The sequence below is a fragment of the Takifugu flavidus genome, chromosome 2 (assembly GCF_003711565.1).
Source record: "Takifugu flavidus isolate HTHZ2018 chromosome 2, ASM371156v2, whole genome shotgun sequence".
NCBI classification, from domain to species: Eukaryota; Metazoa; Chordata; class Actinopteri; order Tetraodontiformes; family Tetraodontidae; genus Takifugu; species Takifugu flavidus.
In genome coordinates this window covers 19,015,045-19,030,429 of record NC_079521.1, presented here as the reverse complement: position 1 = coordinate 19,030,429, position 15,385 = coordinate 19,015,045, and the positions used below count along the sequence as shown (strand labels likewise).

General features: G+C 47.7%; 2 protein-coding genes across 4 annotated transcripts; one reads left to right on the top strand and one right to left on the bottom strand.

Moving 5' to 3' along the window:
• The first annotated feature begins 33 nt into the window (after positions 1-33).
• Positions 34-6,000, top strand: depdc7a (DEP domain containing 7, paralog a). Of its 3 annotated transcripts, none has more exons than XM_057025617.1 (9): positions 34-186; positions 2,053-2,509; positions 3,326-3,456; positions 3,559-3,751; positions 4,468-4,688; positions 4,769-4,911; positions 4,985-5,110; positions 5,185-5,263; positions 5,338-6,000. In XM_057025617.1, the coding sequence occupies exons 1-9, from the start codon at positions 165-167 to the stop codon at positions 5,559-5,561; spliced, it is 1,596 nt and encodes a 531-aa protein (XP_056881597.1). In that variant the 5' UTR covers positions 34-164; the 3' UTR covers positions 5,562-6,000. The 3 variants fall into 3 exon arrangements, with proteins under 3 accessions (XP_056881597.1, XP_056881596.1, XP_056881598.1); XM_057025616.1 differs by having other exon boundaries at positions 37-186; positions 1,959-2,509; XM_057025618.1 differs by lacking the exon at positions 34-186 and adding an exon at positions 1,784-1,935.
• Positions 6,001-6,386: 386 nt separating this feature from the next.
• On the bottom strand, positions 6,387-14,921 carry cstf3 (cleavage stimulation factor, 3' pre-RNA, subunit 3). The gene is made up of 20 exons (XM_057025614.1): positions 14,703-14,921; positions 14,039-14,143; positions 13,780-13,875; positions 11,021-11,053; positions 10,382-10,479; positions 10,237-10,303; positions 9,813-9,847; positions 9,603-9,729; positions 9,450-9,527; positions 9,198-9,360; positions 8,991-9,100; positions 8,794-8,910; positions 8,470-8,688; positions 8,293-8,395; positions 8,114-8,183; positions 7,835-8,030; positions 7,611-7,761; positions 7,411-7,505; positions 7,271-7,331; positions 6,387-6,898 (listed from the first exon to the last, which is right to left on the bottom strand). Exons 1-20 carry the CDS (start codon positions 14,727-14,729, stop codon positions 6,699-6,701), a joined length of 2,151 nt encoding a protein of 716 aa, XP_056881594.1. The 5' UTR covers positions 14,730-14,921; the 3' UTR covers positions 6,387-6,698.
• Positions 14,922-15,385: the final 464 nt, after the last annotated feature.

Sequence of the window (15,385 nt, the reverse complement as noted above, 5' to 3'; positions counted from 1 at the left end):
CTCTGTGTGTGTGTGTGTGTGTGTGTTGTGTGTGTGTGTGTGTGCGCGCGCGGGGGGGGGGGGGGTGGTTTCGGGGTTGACTGCTGAGGGCTGCGTGCGTCACTTTGGCGAACAGAAGAGCGACGACATGGTCTGAATGGCTGACTTTGCCGTGACGGGAGGAAATGTTGGCGCACAGAACACCAGGTAGGTCCAGTCTGGCTCGCTCTCGCTCCCGAACATGAGGTTTCCGCACAAATGTGGCCGTAAATTCGGTTCTGTGGGAGTTTGGGGCTCACTGGTGATCGCGGTTTATCTGCTGCCTTTTACGCGCGACCCGAAAGTTTCTTATTATTGAACGGAACTGATCCCACAGCTCTTTTAAGGACTTATTTCCATAATTAACCCTTAAACCCTTGTTGTTAATAACTGGTGAAGCTTCATTTTAATTCATCTTAAAACAGCTGTTGAAAAGATTTGTGTCCACTGACTTTGAGCTCTGCGTCGATACAGCCGCCCGTGCGTGAGACAGGTAGGACAGGTGGATTCCTGGCGTGTGTGTGTGTGTGTGTGCGTGTGTGTGTGTGAGCGTGAGCAGGAAAATGTTCCGTGGGCGGTTATCTTTTTATCGGTCCTCGGTGTTTGGAGGTGGTGTGTGATGTTTTTTTTGCTGCTTTACATGCGCGCACGGGAGATTTTCCTCTCCACGGACCAGTCAGTCTCCCTCTGCGCTTATTTACCTGCGCGGATGTGTGCAAACACCGTGCGGGTGTTTGCAGCGCTTCCCCAGACGAGCTCCATCTCTAAAACTCTCTGCTGACATCAAACCACTCTGGAGAAGCAGCCCTGGCTCAGATCTCAGCCTGGTGCGACAAACGCGGCGTGACAGAGCTAATTAAGTTCTCAGGGTTGCTCTACCCCCCCCCCATTAATGGATTGACTATTGATAATGATGAGATCCGGATTTATGTGTGAGTGCTAATCTGGGAACCCCTGGTGGGGCCCTCCAGATGGTCCTGAACTAAATCAAGGAAAACGATTGTTTTGTGAAACTGAATAGTCCTGAGTTTAGACCATATTCACTGAGGTTACTTTGAATAAAGTATTTATGTATAAACCTCACATTTTTAAAACCATGCTGATATTACCCCCCCCCCCCCCCCCCCCTCTAGAAACCACCAATCTCATCATTTCTTTGCCACTTTTTTCTCCTCTGTGTGTTAAATCATGGGACTATTATTAGTTTATCTCCACCAACAATGGTTTTGTCACAGCAACGAGTCTTGAGCAAATGTGACCCAGAGGTGTGACCTTTAGCACTCTAGCAGGAAGTGGTCATCCAGACGATGTTCCTGAGTCTCAGGGTGAAGTTAAAGTTCTGCACAAAGTTTGGAAACTGAAGGAATCAGATTTATTTTCCATTTCTTATTCTAACATTTCCCTTCCTTAGACTTGTGTTCAGATGTGATTAATGTGGACGACGGGGGCGACATCTGCCTCCCGTGAGCCTCCGGACGCCTTTTGAGCCAACATCTGCTCGCTGTTGCACGTTGCCTCAAAAAGTGTCAGAATTTACAGAAAGTTTTACAGAAAGTGTTTGGCCTGTGGTGTTACCACCCCACTGCCCCCCGCCCCCCCGCCGCTCACTCATTACCATCACATTGATGGCCCCTGGCCCCGGGGAGGCTCTCGGACACCCTCCCAACATTTGCTCCACAGCTCCTACGTGTCCCGTTGGGGGGACAGAGGCCACGCCGGCGTCTCGCCGTGCTCCAGACCAAGTGACACACGAGTGAATCTCCGTCGGGCAAACGGCAACAAACAGCCCGATGACGAAGCTTCGGGGGGGGGGGCAGTTGAAACATTTGGGCTTTGTGCACGTGTCGGTGGCGCTCCGGCCCAAAAGGACTCAGACACAACAAACAAAGTGAAAACAGAGCAGCTGCTGATTTACAGGTGAGCTGTGTTTACACCCACAGGCAGGAGGCAGCATGTGTGGTAGAGGCAGAGAGCACTTCCACATGTTCCGACATAGTCCGAGTCCTCCAACGCTCCTCTTCCCTCCCCCACCAGAACCAGGCATGGCTGGGAAGCCTTTCCGAGCCACCTACATCTGGGGCAGCATCATCTCCAACCTCCAGACCCACGTGGAGGTCAAGCGCCGCCGCCACAACCTCAAGTCCTACCACGACTGCTTCCTGGGCTCCGAGGCCGTGGACGTGGTTCTGGCACATCTGACCCTGAACCGTTTCTTCGGCGACGAGCCCGTGCCCCGCTACAAGGCCGTCCGGCTGTGTCAGGCCCTGATGGACTCCAAGGTGTTTGAGCCGGTGGGCGCCAAAGTTTTTGGAAAGGAGAAGAAGCGGGTGACGTTCGAGGACAGCAGCTGCAGCCTGTACCGGTTCCCGAGCCCAACGCACGGCCCCTCGGCGCCGCTGGACAACGCCAACTCTCAGTCTACTGCCACCATCAGGAGCGGCTACAGGACGCGGAGCAGGAACAAGAACAGCTACAGTCCGTCATGTGACAGGTACAGACGCGTGTCACAACATCCTCACAGCAAAGCTTTGATTCGCTTTGTCGTTCTTTCCTCGACAACTAATCCCCAATCTGTTATTTTCCCCACCTGCTTCACAAATGAGGCGTGGCCTGAGACTGTTCCACTCCCATGTGTCTTGTTCTCATTACCAGTGTGTGAACATAACATCGGTTTTATGAGTTTCAAGGATACAATGCTGCTCATTTTAACTTTAGCTGTCAAAAATATGGGACTGGGCCGCGCCAGATGTTCTAGCCGTGACTCTTTTTGCTTTGCTTCTTATGCAGCTAGTAAATCTAGTCGAGAGATTCATACTTGGGTCAGAGAAACATCAGATGTAGCTCCTGCTCGCAAATGACACCACGTGTACAAGATGGTGGCACTTTTAATGGTTGAATCATCACAGCGAAGGGGCACGGTGCGTTGACACGGATGGGAACGTCTCTAAAATGTTCCCTCAGAATGTTTTTACACAGTCAAATGATCAGAAGTCTCCTCAAAGCCATGAGCGTCCCCCCGCGCCCACGCCGTGCTGACAGAAAAGAGGGATGACCAGACAGACGGAGTCAGAGGACCCGAGTGTTCTTCAGTATAAATGAGGCTTTTGTTATTTGCAGCGGGGGCCGAAATATAAAAAAAATAAAAAGCTTTGCGTGGCTGCAAAATGATCCATTGTTGCAAAGCGAGCAATTGTTTTTGTGTGTTTTTCGGTTTAAACCCCCCCCCCATCGGTCCCAACGCCACCGTTGTTCCTTTGATGGTCCTTTTCAGCGTTGGACTGATTGCTGTTGTTGTATGACTCTCCAGTGAAGAGGTGCGGCGCTACACCACACACTCCCCATTCCGGACAGACAAATCAGTGGAAGAGGTGCTGAGAAACCTCAACCTGAGCTCCACAATCACCCCTCAGATGATCAACCTCGGCCTCTCTCAGGAGCGTAAGTTGTCTCCTCTTGGATGAGGGAGTCGCATAAGTCTCACACCATGTGTCTGAGTATCCGTGCACCTCTTGACCTCTTTTGTTCCCACTGTTTTCACAGTTGTGGATGAGGTGTGGCAGCAGCAGGCGGTGTTTAGACTGCTGCAGCTGATAGAGCTCCCCCTGCTGGAGAACCTGTTAGAGGGCAAAGACGCCCTGCAGCCATCTTTCCCCAGCAGAGACAGTGACCAGGACCTGCTGTATACGTCCAGCTACCTCGACCGTGAGGTCCTCAAGGCCTTCAGTGAAGCACAGTAAGTCACCTGCAGCTCTGGTTGTCCAAAAGTCTGTTGCAGAAGTATTATACATTTATACTACTGTTTAATATAATGTAAAGATTAGTCAACAGAGAGAGCAATTTAAGTGTAGGTGCACTTTGTTGATCATGTTTTGGCAATGCCAAACTCTGGCTCTTTGAAAAATGTGACACCCTATAGCCGCAGGACATGGTTTCAGTGGAGGGTCCATAAATGATCTCTGCAGCATTAGTAGCGCACCCTACTGGTGACATGCACTAATAGCAATGGTGCCCCCTATTGGTAGCCAAAGAAATAACAGTGAGTCTGTTCTCATGATCACAAAAGTCCACTAGCTGGAAGCAATCAGATAATGCTAATAATCAGATATGATGCGTTTACATGCACTTCGGAAATGTGATAGTTGGGGAAAACCCTGAGTTAGACGCTCCAGGAGGTCGTGGAGTATCTACAAAATAGTGCCGTAAGACTCAGGAGGTGAGGAGCTGACTTTTATGGTGCCCCATTATGATGTTTACACGTTCACAGATTACAGAATAATCTGACAACTTCAGAGACCGGACAATGATCCGATTTTCATGGTTGGATGGCAAAATTCTTCTCTCTACTTTGATCTGTGCGTTGTGCTAAAGAGGAAAAACGTCCCCGTTCGTCTGTTTAATTCTCGGGGGGTCTTTATGGAGCTGAAGTGTTGACCCTCGGCGCTCCCTCAGGGCCGACGACTGGATGGCGGCAGCGGTGGACTGCCTGGAGTTCCTGCCTGACGAGCTGGTGGTGGAGGTCAGCAGGGGTCTGTCGGCCTGCGCCAGTGACCTGCCTCGGTGTAAAAGGCTGATGTACGAGGTGTTGGCGCAGCATTACGGACACACGCAGCAGCCCCCTCTGCTCAGCAACCACGTCTTCGACATCCACTCCGGCATCTCGGAGCTGCTTGGTACGATACGATCCGCCTTCGCCTTTGGAGCTCACGTGCTGATTTGTGAACCCGACCTCTCCTTCTCTCTCTGGCGTCAGTAAACGGAAAGCTGGATCAAGCTCTAGAGACCCTCCAGCTGAGCCTGAAGCTGCAGGACTCTCGCAGCAGGGAGGAGCTCCGTCGGCTCCTCAGGTTCATGGCCACAGCCGCCAAATCCCAGGAGATCAAACTGCACAAAGAGGTGAGAGCGGAGCCCCGGGCGAAGCGGTGCAGGCGCCCGTTTGACCCAGACTCACTCACAGTTTCTCTGCTAGATTGAGAACAGGATGGCGGTGAAAAGGTCGTTCTCCAGCGCCATCGTCTACAGCAGGAGACTCTCCAAAGGAAAGGTGGACCTGATGGTTCTGTTCATGATGGACAACCACTGCGATCTGTTCAAGGTCAGCAGGCTCTTCAAGGTCATCTAAACGCCGCTTCAGAAACAGCCTGTAACTTTGCTTTTTCCCGCCACCAGATTCCTGTTTCACTGCACCAGCTGGTCAGCAACAGAATCATGAACCTGATTCAAGGGAAGGATCCAGACACGGCAACAGGTGAGAGCTGGTTCGTCTCCCTCCGTTTGTCTGAGATTCAAAGCAGCTCATCTCACAATTCCTCCCGACTGCAGGTCCGACGTTCTGCACCAGGGTCGGCGCCGAGGCGTATTCGGAAATTGGTCAAAAGACCACCAAAGAGGAACTTTGGTCTCTACTGCGGACGATCCACGAGAACCCCAAATTCTCCTCCAAGGAGAAGAGGCGGCTGCTGGGACAGTTTTACAAAGGCCACCCGGAGATCTTTGTCGAGTACTTTGGGAAAAGACTATCGAGTGTGAACGCGGCGTCGCACTGACCTCCGTCGGACCTCTGAACCGGACTGTGAACGTTACATGTAAAAACGTGATAAGCTGCGATATTGAAGGACATTTGTGGTGCAGGACGCTAACAGGAAAAGCCCTTCAGGTGGTTAAAGCTCGGAAAGATGAGGAGAATCTGATGCTTCTGGTACCTTTGTTTGCACGGTGGCCATCGTGTTCGTGATGTGTGCGTCTGCTCTCGTGTTCCGTGCAAACAAGCATTTAAACTGTGGACAATCCTCACGTTGTTGCTCAGTCAGGGAACTGAGTTCTTGGTAGTTAAGAGAGTTAAGCGTCATAACAGATGTAGTGTATGAAAGAATGTATCTGAGAGGCATCTGGAATGTCACGTAGCGTCGGCACAAGAGGCGTTATTTAATTTTGAGATGGTTTGGACTCGTTTTTTAATTAAACCGTCGGACTTGTGAAACCTTTCATGTGTCTTTAATCATGTTGATTGAAAGACTATGACTGTCTCCTCTGTCCTTGACGTCGAAACACTGAGCCAACTGTCTTCTGTCCATTTGAGTGAAAATAAGCGCAGATTTCGAAACCATAATGTAACAGCTGATGGTGTCGCTTCCCTCTTCCTTAAATGTGGCGTTTTACATCATTATCGGTAGACAGATGTTTAACGGGTATTTAAAGATTATATGTGAGATTATGTCCTATTTGTCAAACAAACAATTGTGACGAAGGAACTTTAAAACCTATTTAAAGTTATTCTGCAGGGGCCCTGCGGGTCGGGTGCCCTCTTCTGCCCCCTAGCGGTAACACTAGTGCTCAGGCTTCAGCACACACACCAAACACACTCATCCAGCTGAGTCCTTTCCCACTTTTATTGACAAGAACTATTTCTTCCAGTTAAAAAAAATCAAACAAACAAAAACAAAGCATTTGTTCCATCGATGGTATATCACAAGACCAAATCCGAGGTGTGCTCCAAAAGTAACAACTTGAATTAAAAATATTGTACAGTATAATGGTCAGTCTTTAAAAATAAAAACTGATAACAAAAGAAGCCACAAGAACAATCGGGTGCACAGCGGGTGTGATGTGTTGCTTGTCTTCTGCGCTCAGCAGACGCCCGGTGAGCTGAAAGGTTTTACATTCTTGTAGGGGACATCGTTAACTTATCGAATCCTCTTCTGTTGACGTGAGCGGTAGATGTCATGAATGGGAGGGGCCACTGCTCCTTTGTCGTCCTCCTCGTCAGAGTCCGCGTTAGGCCGCTTCAGTGACTTGGCAACAGCGTGGTTTTCCATGGGTCCGTTTCCGTCCCCTGCAGCATCGAGTGGTCTTCCAGTGATCAGCTCTACAGCAGCGTCAACGGCTTTAGGCACAGATAAAACACGTTAGCGACACGTTTCCAGCACCCCTGCGGGTTTGCTGTCCTCCCAGGTGGAGAACGGCCCTTCCAAATGTAAAGTTCTCCACCTGGGAGGTCAGAAAACCCGGTTGGTGGAGCACAGCTCGTCAAGTCCCTGGTATACAGCTCACCTCCTGCCCCAGTCACATGATTGTCACCTGATCACCGTGGTGTCTGGCGTTCAAATATAAAGTTACATAGGGAAGCCAGGTTTTCTGTCCTCCCAGCAGGAGACAGGCGTTCCCAGAGGCAGGTGGGAAAGAGTCTTCCACTGGTTTGGACTGCGGCCTTTGACACTCCACTTATTTTATCAAGAAGAGCGTGAAAGCTACTCACTCTCGGGAAGCATGCATCTCCTGAAGGTTTCCATGAGCTCGTCCACTTGAACAAAAGGACCCTGCAGCAACAAACAGGCTCTTCTCATACCTGCTCTTTGTAAACCTCCAATATGAAAGGGTTAAGATCACGCAACGTACGGTGAAGCATGTTGGCGGTGGGAGCAACTTCATGAGGACAACAGCAGGTGGGGGGACGGGAAAAACTCCTCCGGGGACTGGATGTAACCCTGGAGCTGTGATGAGAAAGGAATCCCAAAAATTAGAGAAGGTTTTAGTGGAGAGGCGTGAAAAACGCGAATACTTTGCTTTGCACAAAGCTTTAGCTTGGTGCTACATACGAGCCAGGTGGCGTGGTTGGAAGGGGATCATCTGGTTAGTGTCCGGTTTGGGGTACTCCGGTTTACGGTCCGCTTCATCCTTTAACGTAGGCGCGGAGGGCGCCACCACAGCCTCTGGGAGCATCGCTGCCAGTTTGGCACGAGACACATCCTGTAAACACAGAACAAAGTCGCTCAGGAAAAGAAGAGAACAGAAAAATGAGGTGTGTGAGTGTGGTCTGCACCTTGTAGCCGAGGGCTTTGAGTTCACTGGAGGAGCAGGGGTACAAGTCCATGAACTTGTATCTATCTACCAGCAAGGCAGTTTCCTTGCCCTCATATTCGTCTTTGAAGGCACTGAATCGTCTGCGCTCCACCTTCAGAATACTGGCCAGGTCTCCGATGTTGCTCTCAAAAGCCAAGAAGCGAGCCCAGACTTCACTGCACGAATGAAGAAACACTGGAAATGAACATCTGCCACCTCCACATAACCCCCACGTAAACTGAAGAGTCGCAGACATTACCCCGACTTTTCTGGAGACAAGTTTCCTGAAGTGAGGACACGTTCAAACAAAACCCTGGTGTTGTTATCCTCTGCAGGGTAGAAGAAAAGAGACCCGTTTTAGTTCCTCTCCGCGCTTCATGGAACCAGTTATTAGTGAGGAAACGGCTTTAGTGAACCGTCCAACGACGCACAACCTACCGTTTAGGTGGGAGAGGTAATCGATGTAAGCCAGGATGTACTCCGGAATGTCGCCATATTTCTTCAGACCCAGTTCAAAGATCTTAAAGGCCACTGATTTATCCTGTGTGGCAGACACATCTGGGATAAGCTGAGACCTCTGGATGTGAGTGTGGTGCAGACTGGTCGTGCACGCACCTTGCTGCAGTAGTATTCCATCAGAGCTGCTGACACGAAGACGTGATGGCGCGTGCGGGGGTCCTCCCTGGCCTTCTTGAAGATGGAGCGGCCTGATTTGATGCCCTCTGCCCTCCTGGCAAACTTCATGTACTGAATGTAGACCAGCGTAGGGTCGATGTCCTCGATGACCAGCAGCTTGTTGTATATGCTGTGGACCTTCTCGTACTTCATGCGACTCTGTGAAGAACGAAAAAGATGCAGGTCAGTCTCTGGTAGCCCCGAGCACGATTTTAGATGAATGCGCAGGAAAAAGGGGCATTTGGAGGTTTGATGGACACTAACTTCTTCATAATCAGCAAAAGAAAAATACAGCAGCATGTTCTTCTTCAGAAGAGTCCCGATGGCACGTTCGTAGATGTTAGCTGCCTCGTCGCTGAACAGTTTGGAGTTATTCATGTCCTGTCGGGAAGGTTGTGTTTAAACGGGACGTCTGCACACACAACACAACAACCGAAAGGCCAAAGCTTTCAGCCCCTCACCCCTTTCTCTGCCAGCAGCTTGCTGGACTGCTCCAGGTACTGAGCTGCCTCGTACCAGACGTCAGGGTGGTGGCCCAGGACCAGCAGGCACTGCTCGTAGGCAAACATGACTGAAACAGAGAAGAGGGGCCTCAACAACAGCATCACATCAGCGCTGTTTAGTGATTGGTGCCGGGAGAAGATGCCCCCCCACAGACCAACAGTCACCTCTCTTCGTGATGAGGGTCTGGTCTTCTGTACGCAGAGGGTTGCTTTTTTCCCACTGGATATACTTCTTCCACATTTCCACTTGCTGAGCCTCCTGAGGGGAGTTCTGGGGCGGTACTGAAGGTGCGTTCCTGTCCAGCCCCTTCATCACCGTCTCATACTCCTGCAGTACAGAAGCAAAAGGCTTAGACAGCGAGTCCAGAGCGTTCCTCCATGGAATGGAGGAGTGGCGGGCAGCTGCGGGACGCTCACCTTGGCCACTCTGCGAGCGTTCATGTAGTCTCTGCTCCGGTCCTCAATCATCTTTTTAGCCAAGTGAACATTGATGCCCTGTTGGTGGAGCAGACAGCTCAGGTGTTACAGCTATAAGCAAGGCACCCTGGCGAGACCCTCTTTGCCGCTCACCTCCTCATATTTGCTATAATCGCGCCAGAGCTGCTCGATGTTGATCATGGGGTTGACGCAGCCCCTCTGATACACCCTGCGCACCGCTGTGATCCTCTGGTTCTCTGCGTACGAGCCTACGGCCTCACTAGTGGAAGCCCAGAGAGCAACTTTTTGAAAGATCGGAATCATTTGTCAAGGTGTCCGAATAAAGAAAAACAGAACACATACACTCCTTTGAGGAAGTTGATATAATCCACCCAAATCTAGGGAAAACAGAGAATAGCTGTTAGAAGTCTCCAAAAGCATCGAGTGATGTCGACCTGACCGGTAACGAGGGCAGGTCGTGGTGGCTGAGTGGTTCGTTTAATATACGGGAGCGACAGGAAGTGTGAAGGCAGACAGTTGTTCGTGTTCTATTACCAGCTGACCGTCTCTGTGGATTTACAGTCAGTCAGTGTCGTTGCCATGACAGTAAGTGTGGGGGCTCAGCCAAATCACAGTGCCCTGCTCACCCATCCTGGTGTTTGGCTCCAGGATGGGTGCTTTACACTCCGGACGGGAGCCCGACCATGCCGAGCTCATCCTAGGTCTATGTACGTCTATGATCTCCTCACAATGGGGCTGTTGCTGCCAGACTTCAGGCTTCACGTACCTGATAAGACATGATCTCCATACCGATTTTGTCCAGGGCAAAATCATATGCCTGGGCCATCTTCTCTCTGGCAGCAAGAACAATGACATGAAACAACCGACACGGTGGCGTTTTCACACGCAACTGGAGTGCTGTGTTCTCTTACTTGTAGCTGGGGAGCTTTCCTTTAGTCTCTCGGACATACGAGAGGTAGCATTTCCACAGGTCGATGTGCAACACCTTCATGAGACACCTCTGAAACAACTGGACAGGCAAGAACACTTAAAGACTCCGCGGAGCCAAGACAGATTCTTGATCAGCTCAATACAACACATTTAGGACAAACATGAGAGCACTAAGTGTATATCTGATGTGGGAGGATTCCAGCTGTGGTTCTGGCTGGATCTCAGGCCAGATTAGGAAGGAGCGTTACACACCAGCATTAGAGACGCCCACATTTCAGCTGATTACAGACAGACTTTAAAGCCATTTGTAGATTATGGGTTGGATACCAACATTCAGGGGAAAGAAATGATGGGAAATAACATTCTTCAGGACAAACATTTCATCTCAGAACAACTCGAAGGCTGTGAAAGAATAATTTTGCTGTAGGACATTTCAGGTAGGACAGTAACGGGATTCTGTCAGTCGGAGCGTGGCACCACTGATCACCCAGCACCACTAACTGAACGGTGTTTAGACAGAGTTTAGACTTTGTGTGTTATATTCACCAGACAGACAGCAAATAATCTTTACACACGTTAAAGACACACGAGTTAGCGCCAACAGTGTGACGCTTGCTTACCTTTTCTACTTTGTCATAGTTTTTAGCCTTGATCTGCAAATAAGAGCGCAAATGCAACATTAATTGGTACCGCTGCCCTGGCGGTTAGGAAGGAGACAACGTGACACCTCTCGCTCCCACACAAGATCAACAAAGTGAAATTCACACAAAAACGGCCACTTTAAATCAGGGGTTTATTTTGTGTAGTTACAGAGCACAATGCTATAAGACAGAAGGGACTGGGTTCAGTCTCAAGCTCGTCACACTGATGCTGATGAGCCAACAAAACACCAAATTCAGCTGCTGTCAAGGGAAAATGTTCAGAGAGAAATCTAACGTTGTTTGATGAGATTAGGAGACCCTAAACAGTCCCGGAGGTTTGGAGACAGCGCATCACCCAACGGACTCCCAAGGATGTTTTTTTATTATTGCAACAGTATATTTTTAAAGTTTCCTGCACTTTATGCATAAACCTAAGTTGTTGGAGTGTTACGCAACCCTTAGAAGGAGCAACTTTCTACAGCTCTGTGGCCACAAACGCACCGATTCCAACTGCAGATACAGCGAAACCACCTACGATCCAGAGCCAAACAGGAAACTCGAGCTGCTTTAGCTTCAGTGCAGCTCGATCTTTCTGTCCTTCAGGATGCAAACCAGCACTAAACTGGCCCATTTCACAGCATCCAGTCATCTCCTGAGCTCTCGTGCACCATCCTAAAGGGGAACACACTGCAGTGACATAACATGCTGATGAGATGTTGGAGGCTCATCCTGCAGACCTGTCCCCCCCCCCCCCCCCCCCAACTGACTGCTTTCAAAGTCCGTTTAGGATTTAGTGACGGGATTAAGACACAATCATCACCTCAGAGATGCCCACTAACTTTATTAGATCCTGACAGAGTAAATGAGGGAACTTTACACAAGACCCAAGTATTAGTATCATAATTGTGCCGTTAGAACATAAAGGATTCACTAAAACGATGGTAATGGTTAAATGTTGAAAAGTGCATTATAAAAAACCTGTATTTGTTAAAATCATCGCAGAAACAAGTGTTTTCGTTAGTTTCTATTGAGGAAGAAAATCACTCACAGCACATTTTTAGTTAGAGAAAAGTGAGTCTCCAAAATGCTTCTCGTCAGGATATTTCAGTGTTAATTAGTGACGACTTTGAAAGGAAGCACAACAAACCCTTTAATGCAAATGACTGTAAGAGCCGGGATCTTACAGATGCACATAATTCCATCCTCCTCTACCACTGTATTCCCTAATGGTCACGCTATCCCAGCTGCCTTTGGGCGAGGGGGGGGGGTAACAAAGAGGAGAAAGCACCATCCACACTCACAATCAGTCCTAAGGTCAGTATGGTCACCTATCCTCCTAATGCATAGCTTTAGGCTGTGGGGGGGCGAGAGGACCTGGAGAACCCACACGAGAACATACCAAGTCCACAGAGAAGCCCCCAACCCTGCAGAGCTTCTTGCTGCGAGGCCACAGTCCTGACCCCTGCACCACTGCGCCATCCCATACATATACTTACCAAATTTGTTTTGAATGTAACATCAATCTACTGGTTCAAATTTCAGATCTAAACTTCTGCCAAGCTGTTAACTGGGACGAACGCTGGGTGTCGTAATCATTTGTGATTCAGACATGATCTGGGATGCACACAAGGAATATGCCAAGTTAACTTCCGAAACTGCCATTTAAACATTTTAAAAGGACACTCCTATATTAATCAGCCCTTTTCTACTATATGGAACCATTTAAAATAGGAGAAAAAGTCTCTTTCCCTGAACAGACTCTTCCTAATGATGTGACAGCACCGTATTGGTAAATATCAAATCCTTCCAAACCCTAACCAGGCTGTCAGCCAGCCTGCCAGATATTTATTACCACTAGGTGGTAGACTCAAGCCTTCCAAGGCACTTGCATTAACACGGCTTGGTTCCTCCCCCTCTGAAACATCATCTCACTTCCTTCCTATTCTAATGTCTGGAACTGTAGATTTCCCAGCAGTGCACTAATCTTTACCACTTCTTGGACTCCACTCTAATGCTTATTAATGTGAAGTGATTTTAAGGCCAAATGAAGGAATGTTCTGTGATGCTGAGTATATAATCCAAAGGTACTGCAAAGGGAAGGTTCAAAGGAATAAAACGTTAGGTGGGTAGAATGAATCGTTGAGTCGAATGCACTCGGGTCAAGAGGTCACTGCTCATGTTTTCAAGGAGACCCAGGAACGAACGGCCCACACATCCAAGGATTGGTTCATAAAGTTATCCAAAAGAAAGGACACAGGAGGCAATAAATTGACACGACAAGTGAATAAAACGCTAATGCACTCCAATACTATTAAAATAGTTTAATACTGTTGCAGACCAAACATGCAACAAATGCACTTTACCCCATTTGTAAAAGGAAGGACGTAGAGGATGTATTCTTTAACCTGGGAACATCATGATCTATGAAAAGGAACTGTTGATGGGACCAATTTCCCCTTTCTTTGGTTTAAAGACACAATTCACCCATCTAGCCTGGGCTGGAGACATTCCAAAAGAACAAGAGCAAATTTAATGATGCAGATTTTTGTTGTGCAGGGTTTATTTGGGAGACAAACTAAGAACTGTAAATTGTTACCCACCCCTTTTTTTAACTTTAAAAATGAATTGTGACTTTAAACATGTAGACAAGACATTGCGTTTTGTGTGAAAATCACGTTGTTGATCATTGATGGAAATTTCCCAGCCATGCACACTCAAGAGAAAATAAAGTTATTAACCTCAGCTTCAATGAAAAGTTTCCAGAATCTGCCAGAGCTTGGGAACTGCGTGACAAGGCGCTCATATGTCTTCCTTGCTTTATCTATGGGTTGGTTCTAAAGGAGGAGAATGCATGAACATTCCGACTTGTTTTTACATACCAGACAGTGAGAAAAGACACAAATATAGTATCACTGGTTAAGAACTAAACCACTACCCCCCACCCAGCCCTTTCCCATTTTAATCAAAAACCAGGAATACAACTCTGTGTCACTAAACCTGTGCTTCTCGAATCAGAATGCTCCATGCGTCAAGGTCATATGGATTTTCTTCCAACTTCTTCTCTGCCTTTTTCACCTTCTCTGGAATATACTCAGATGCCGCCTGCAAAACAACACAAATGATGCAGGACAAAAGGATTACAATCTTAGGTGGGAGTTAAGGACACTTTAATAGCCAATGAGGCCAACGTTGACACCAAAACATGATTATTAGATTTCAACGTCACTCTATCGTAACCTTGGCCACGCCCCTTAACTCATAGAGCAAAGAAGGCTTAAATAGAAAATCAATGATACATTTTCTGCCCTACTAGTATTACCTATAAAATATGCCCCACCTAGGAAAATTAATCTAACCTAAAGCTACATCAGATAAAGTTAGCCTATGAAAAAAGTGCTTATATATGGTCAATGGCGGAATTAGCAGCAACGATGCTAAAGTTAGCCATTCCACACAACGGAAAGTAGGCCAAACTTTATGGTATATAAAATAAACATAGATGTGAGGACTATCTAACACTGACATTCACATGTGGGCGGATTTAACAGTTAACACACATCCCAACCGTTAACTAGACTGTAATATTTAAGTAAAGTAGAAGTTGAAGCAGCATATAAAGGTTAAGATTAGCTTGTCGTTCGACAAAACTGCATTTAGCTACCTGATCGGCGGTTGCGTCGGTGGTCATAATGGGAGGAGTGATGTCGAAACGAACTATATATATTTAAACTTTAATCAGCTGATTAACGGATTTTTTTAAGAACGACAGAGCATATCGTCGGAAAAGTCGATCACATTGCCCTCAAGGAAGCAAGGCTAGCTCGGGTGGGCTGCACAATATCTCAAAATGGCGTGGAAGAGATCGACTTCCGGTCCGCAGCTGAAGATTCTTCCGGTAAGTGATCCTTCAAAATAAAACCAGCCCAGATATATTTGTATAGAGAAAGCGTGTTTATAGTTTATCAAAAGGTTCACTTTTTTTATTTTTTTATTTTTTTACCAATTTGAATGAAATTAATAAATAAAACAGTATTTATAACGATGACAAATTAGGTGGTGAGTGTTAAAATGTTATGGCACACATGCATGTATTGCTTAATTATTTGGTAAACTGTTGGCTAAATTGAAACAACCAAGGTTTAAAATGTGTCTAGAAATTACACGCATATGCTATTTTTAGAGCTGGAAAAACATATTCTGAAAAATTGGAGTTTGTCATACGGACACTTTCTTTCACAGAACATTGACATATCCAGAATATTCTGGAGAATGGAGTTTTACATAGATTAGTTTGATTACGCCTAAACCGAGTTAATGGGCAACGCGCTTACAGCCCTGAACAGT

What these genes read in the sequence shown, in the direction of transcription:
- cstf3 (XM_057025614.1), bottom strand. Translation starts at nt 14,729, where the DNA reads ATGACCACCGACGCAACCGCCGATCAG. An exon ending in CTTTTGCTGATTATGAAGAA is followed by an intron (nt 8,689 to 8,793) that starts GTTAGTGTCCAT and finishes CGTTCTTCACAG; the next exon opens with AGTCGCATGAAGTACGAGAA. An exon ending in CCAACCACGCCACCTGGCTC is followed by an intron (nt 7,506 to 7,610) that starts GTATGTAGCACC and finishes TTCTCATCACAG; the next exon opens with CTCCAGGGTTACATCCAGTC.
- depdc7a (XM_057025616.1), top strand. Translation starts at nt 1,971, where the DNA reads ATGTGTGGTAGAGGCAGAGAGCACTTCCACATGTTCCGACATAGTCCG. An exon ending in AAGGCCTTCAGTGAAGCACA is followed by an intron (nt 3,752 to 4,467) that starts GTAAGTCACCTG and finishes GCGCTCCCTCAG; the next exon opens with GGCCGACGACTGGATGGCGG. An exon ending in CGGCATCTCGGAGCTGCTTG is followed by an intron (nt 4,689 to 4,768) that starts GTACGATACGAT and finishes CTCTGGCGTCAG; the next exon opens with TAAACGGAAAGCTGGATCAA.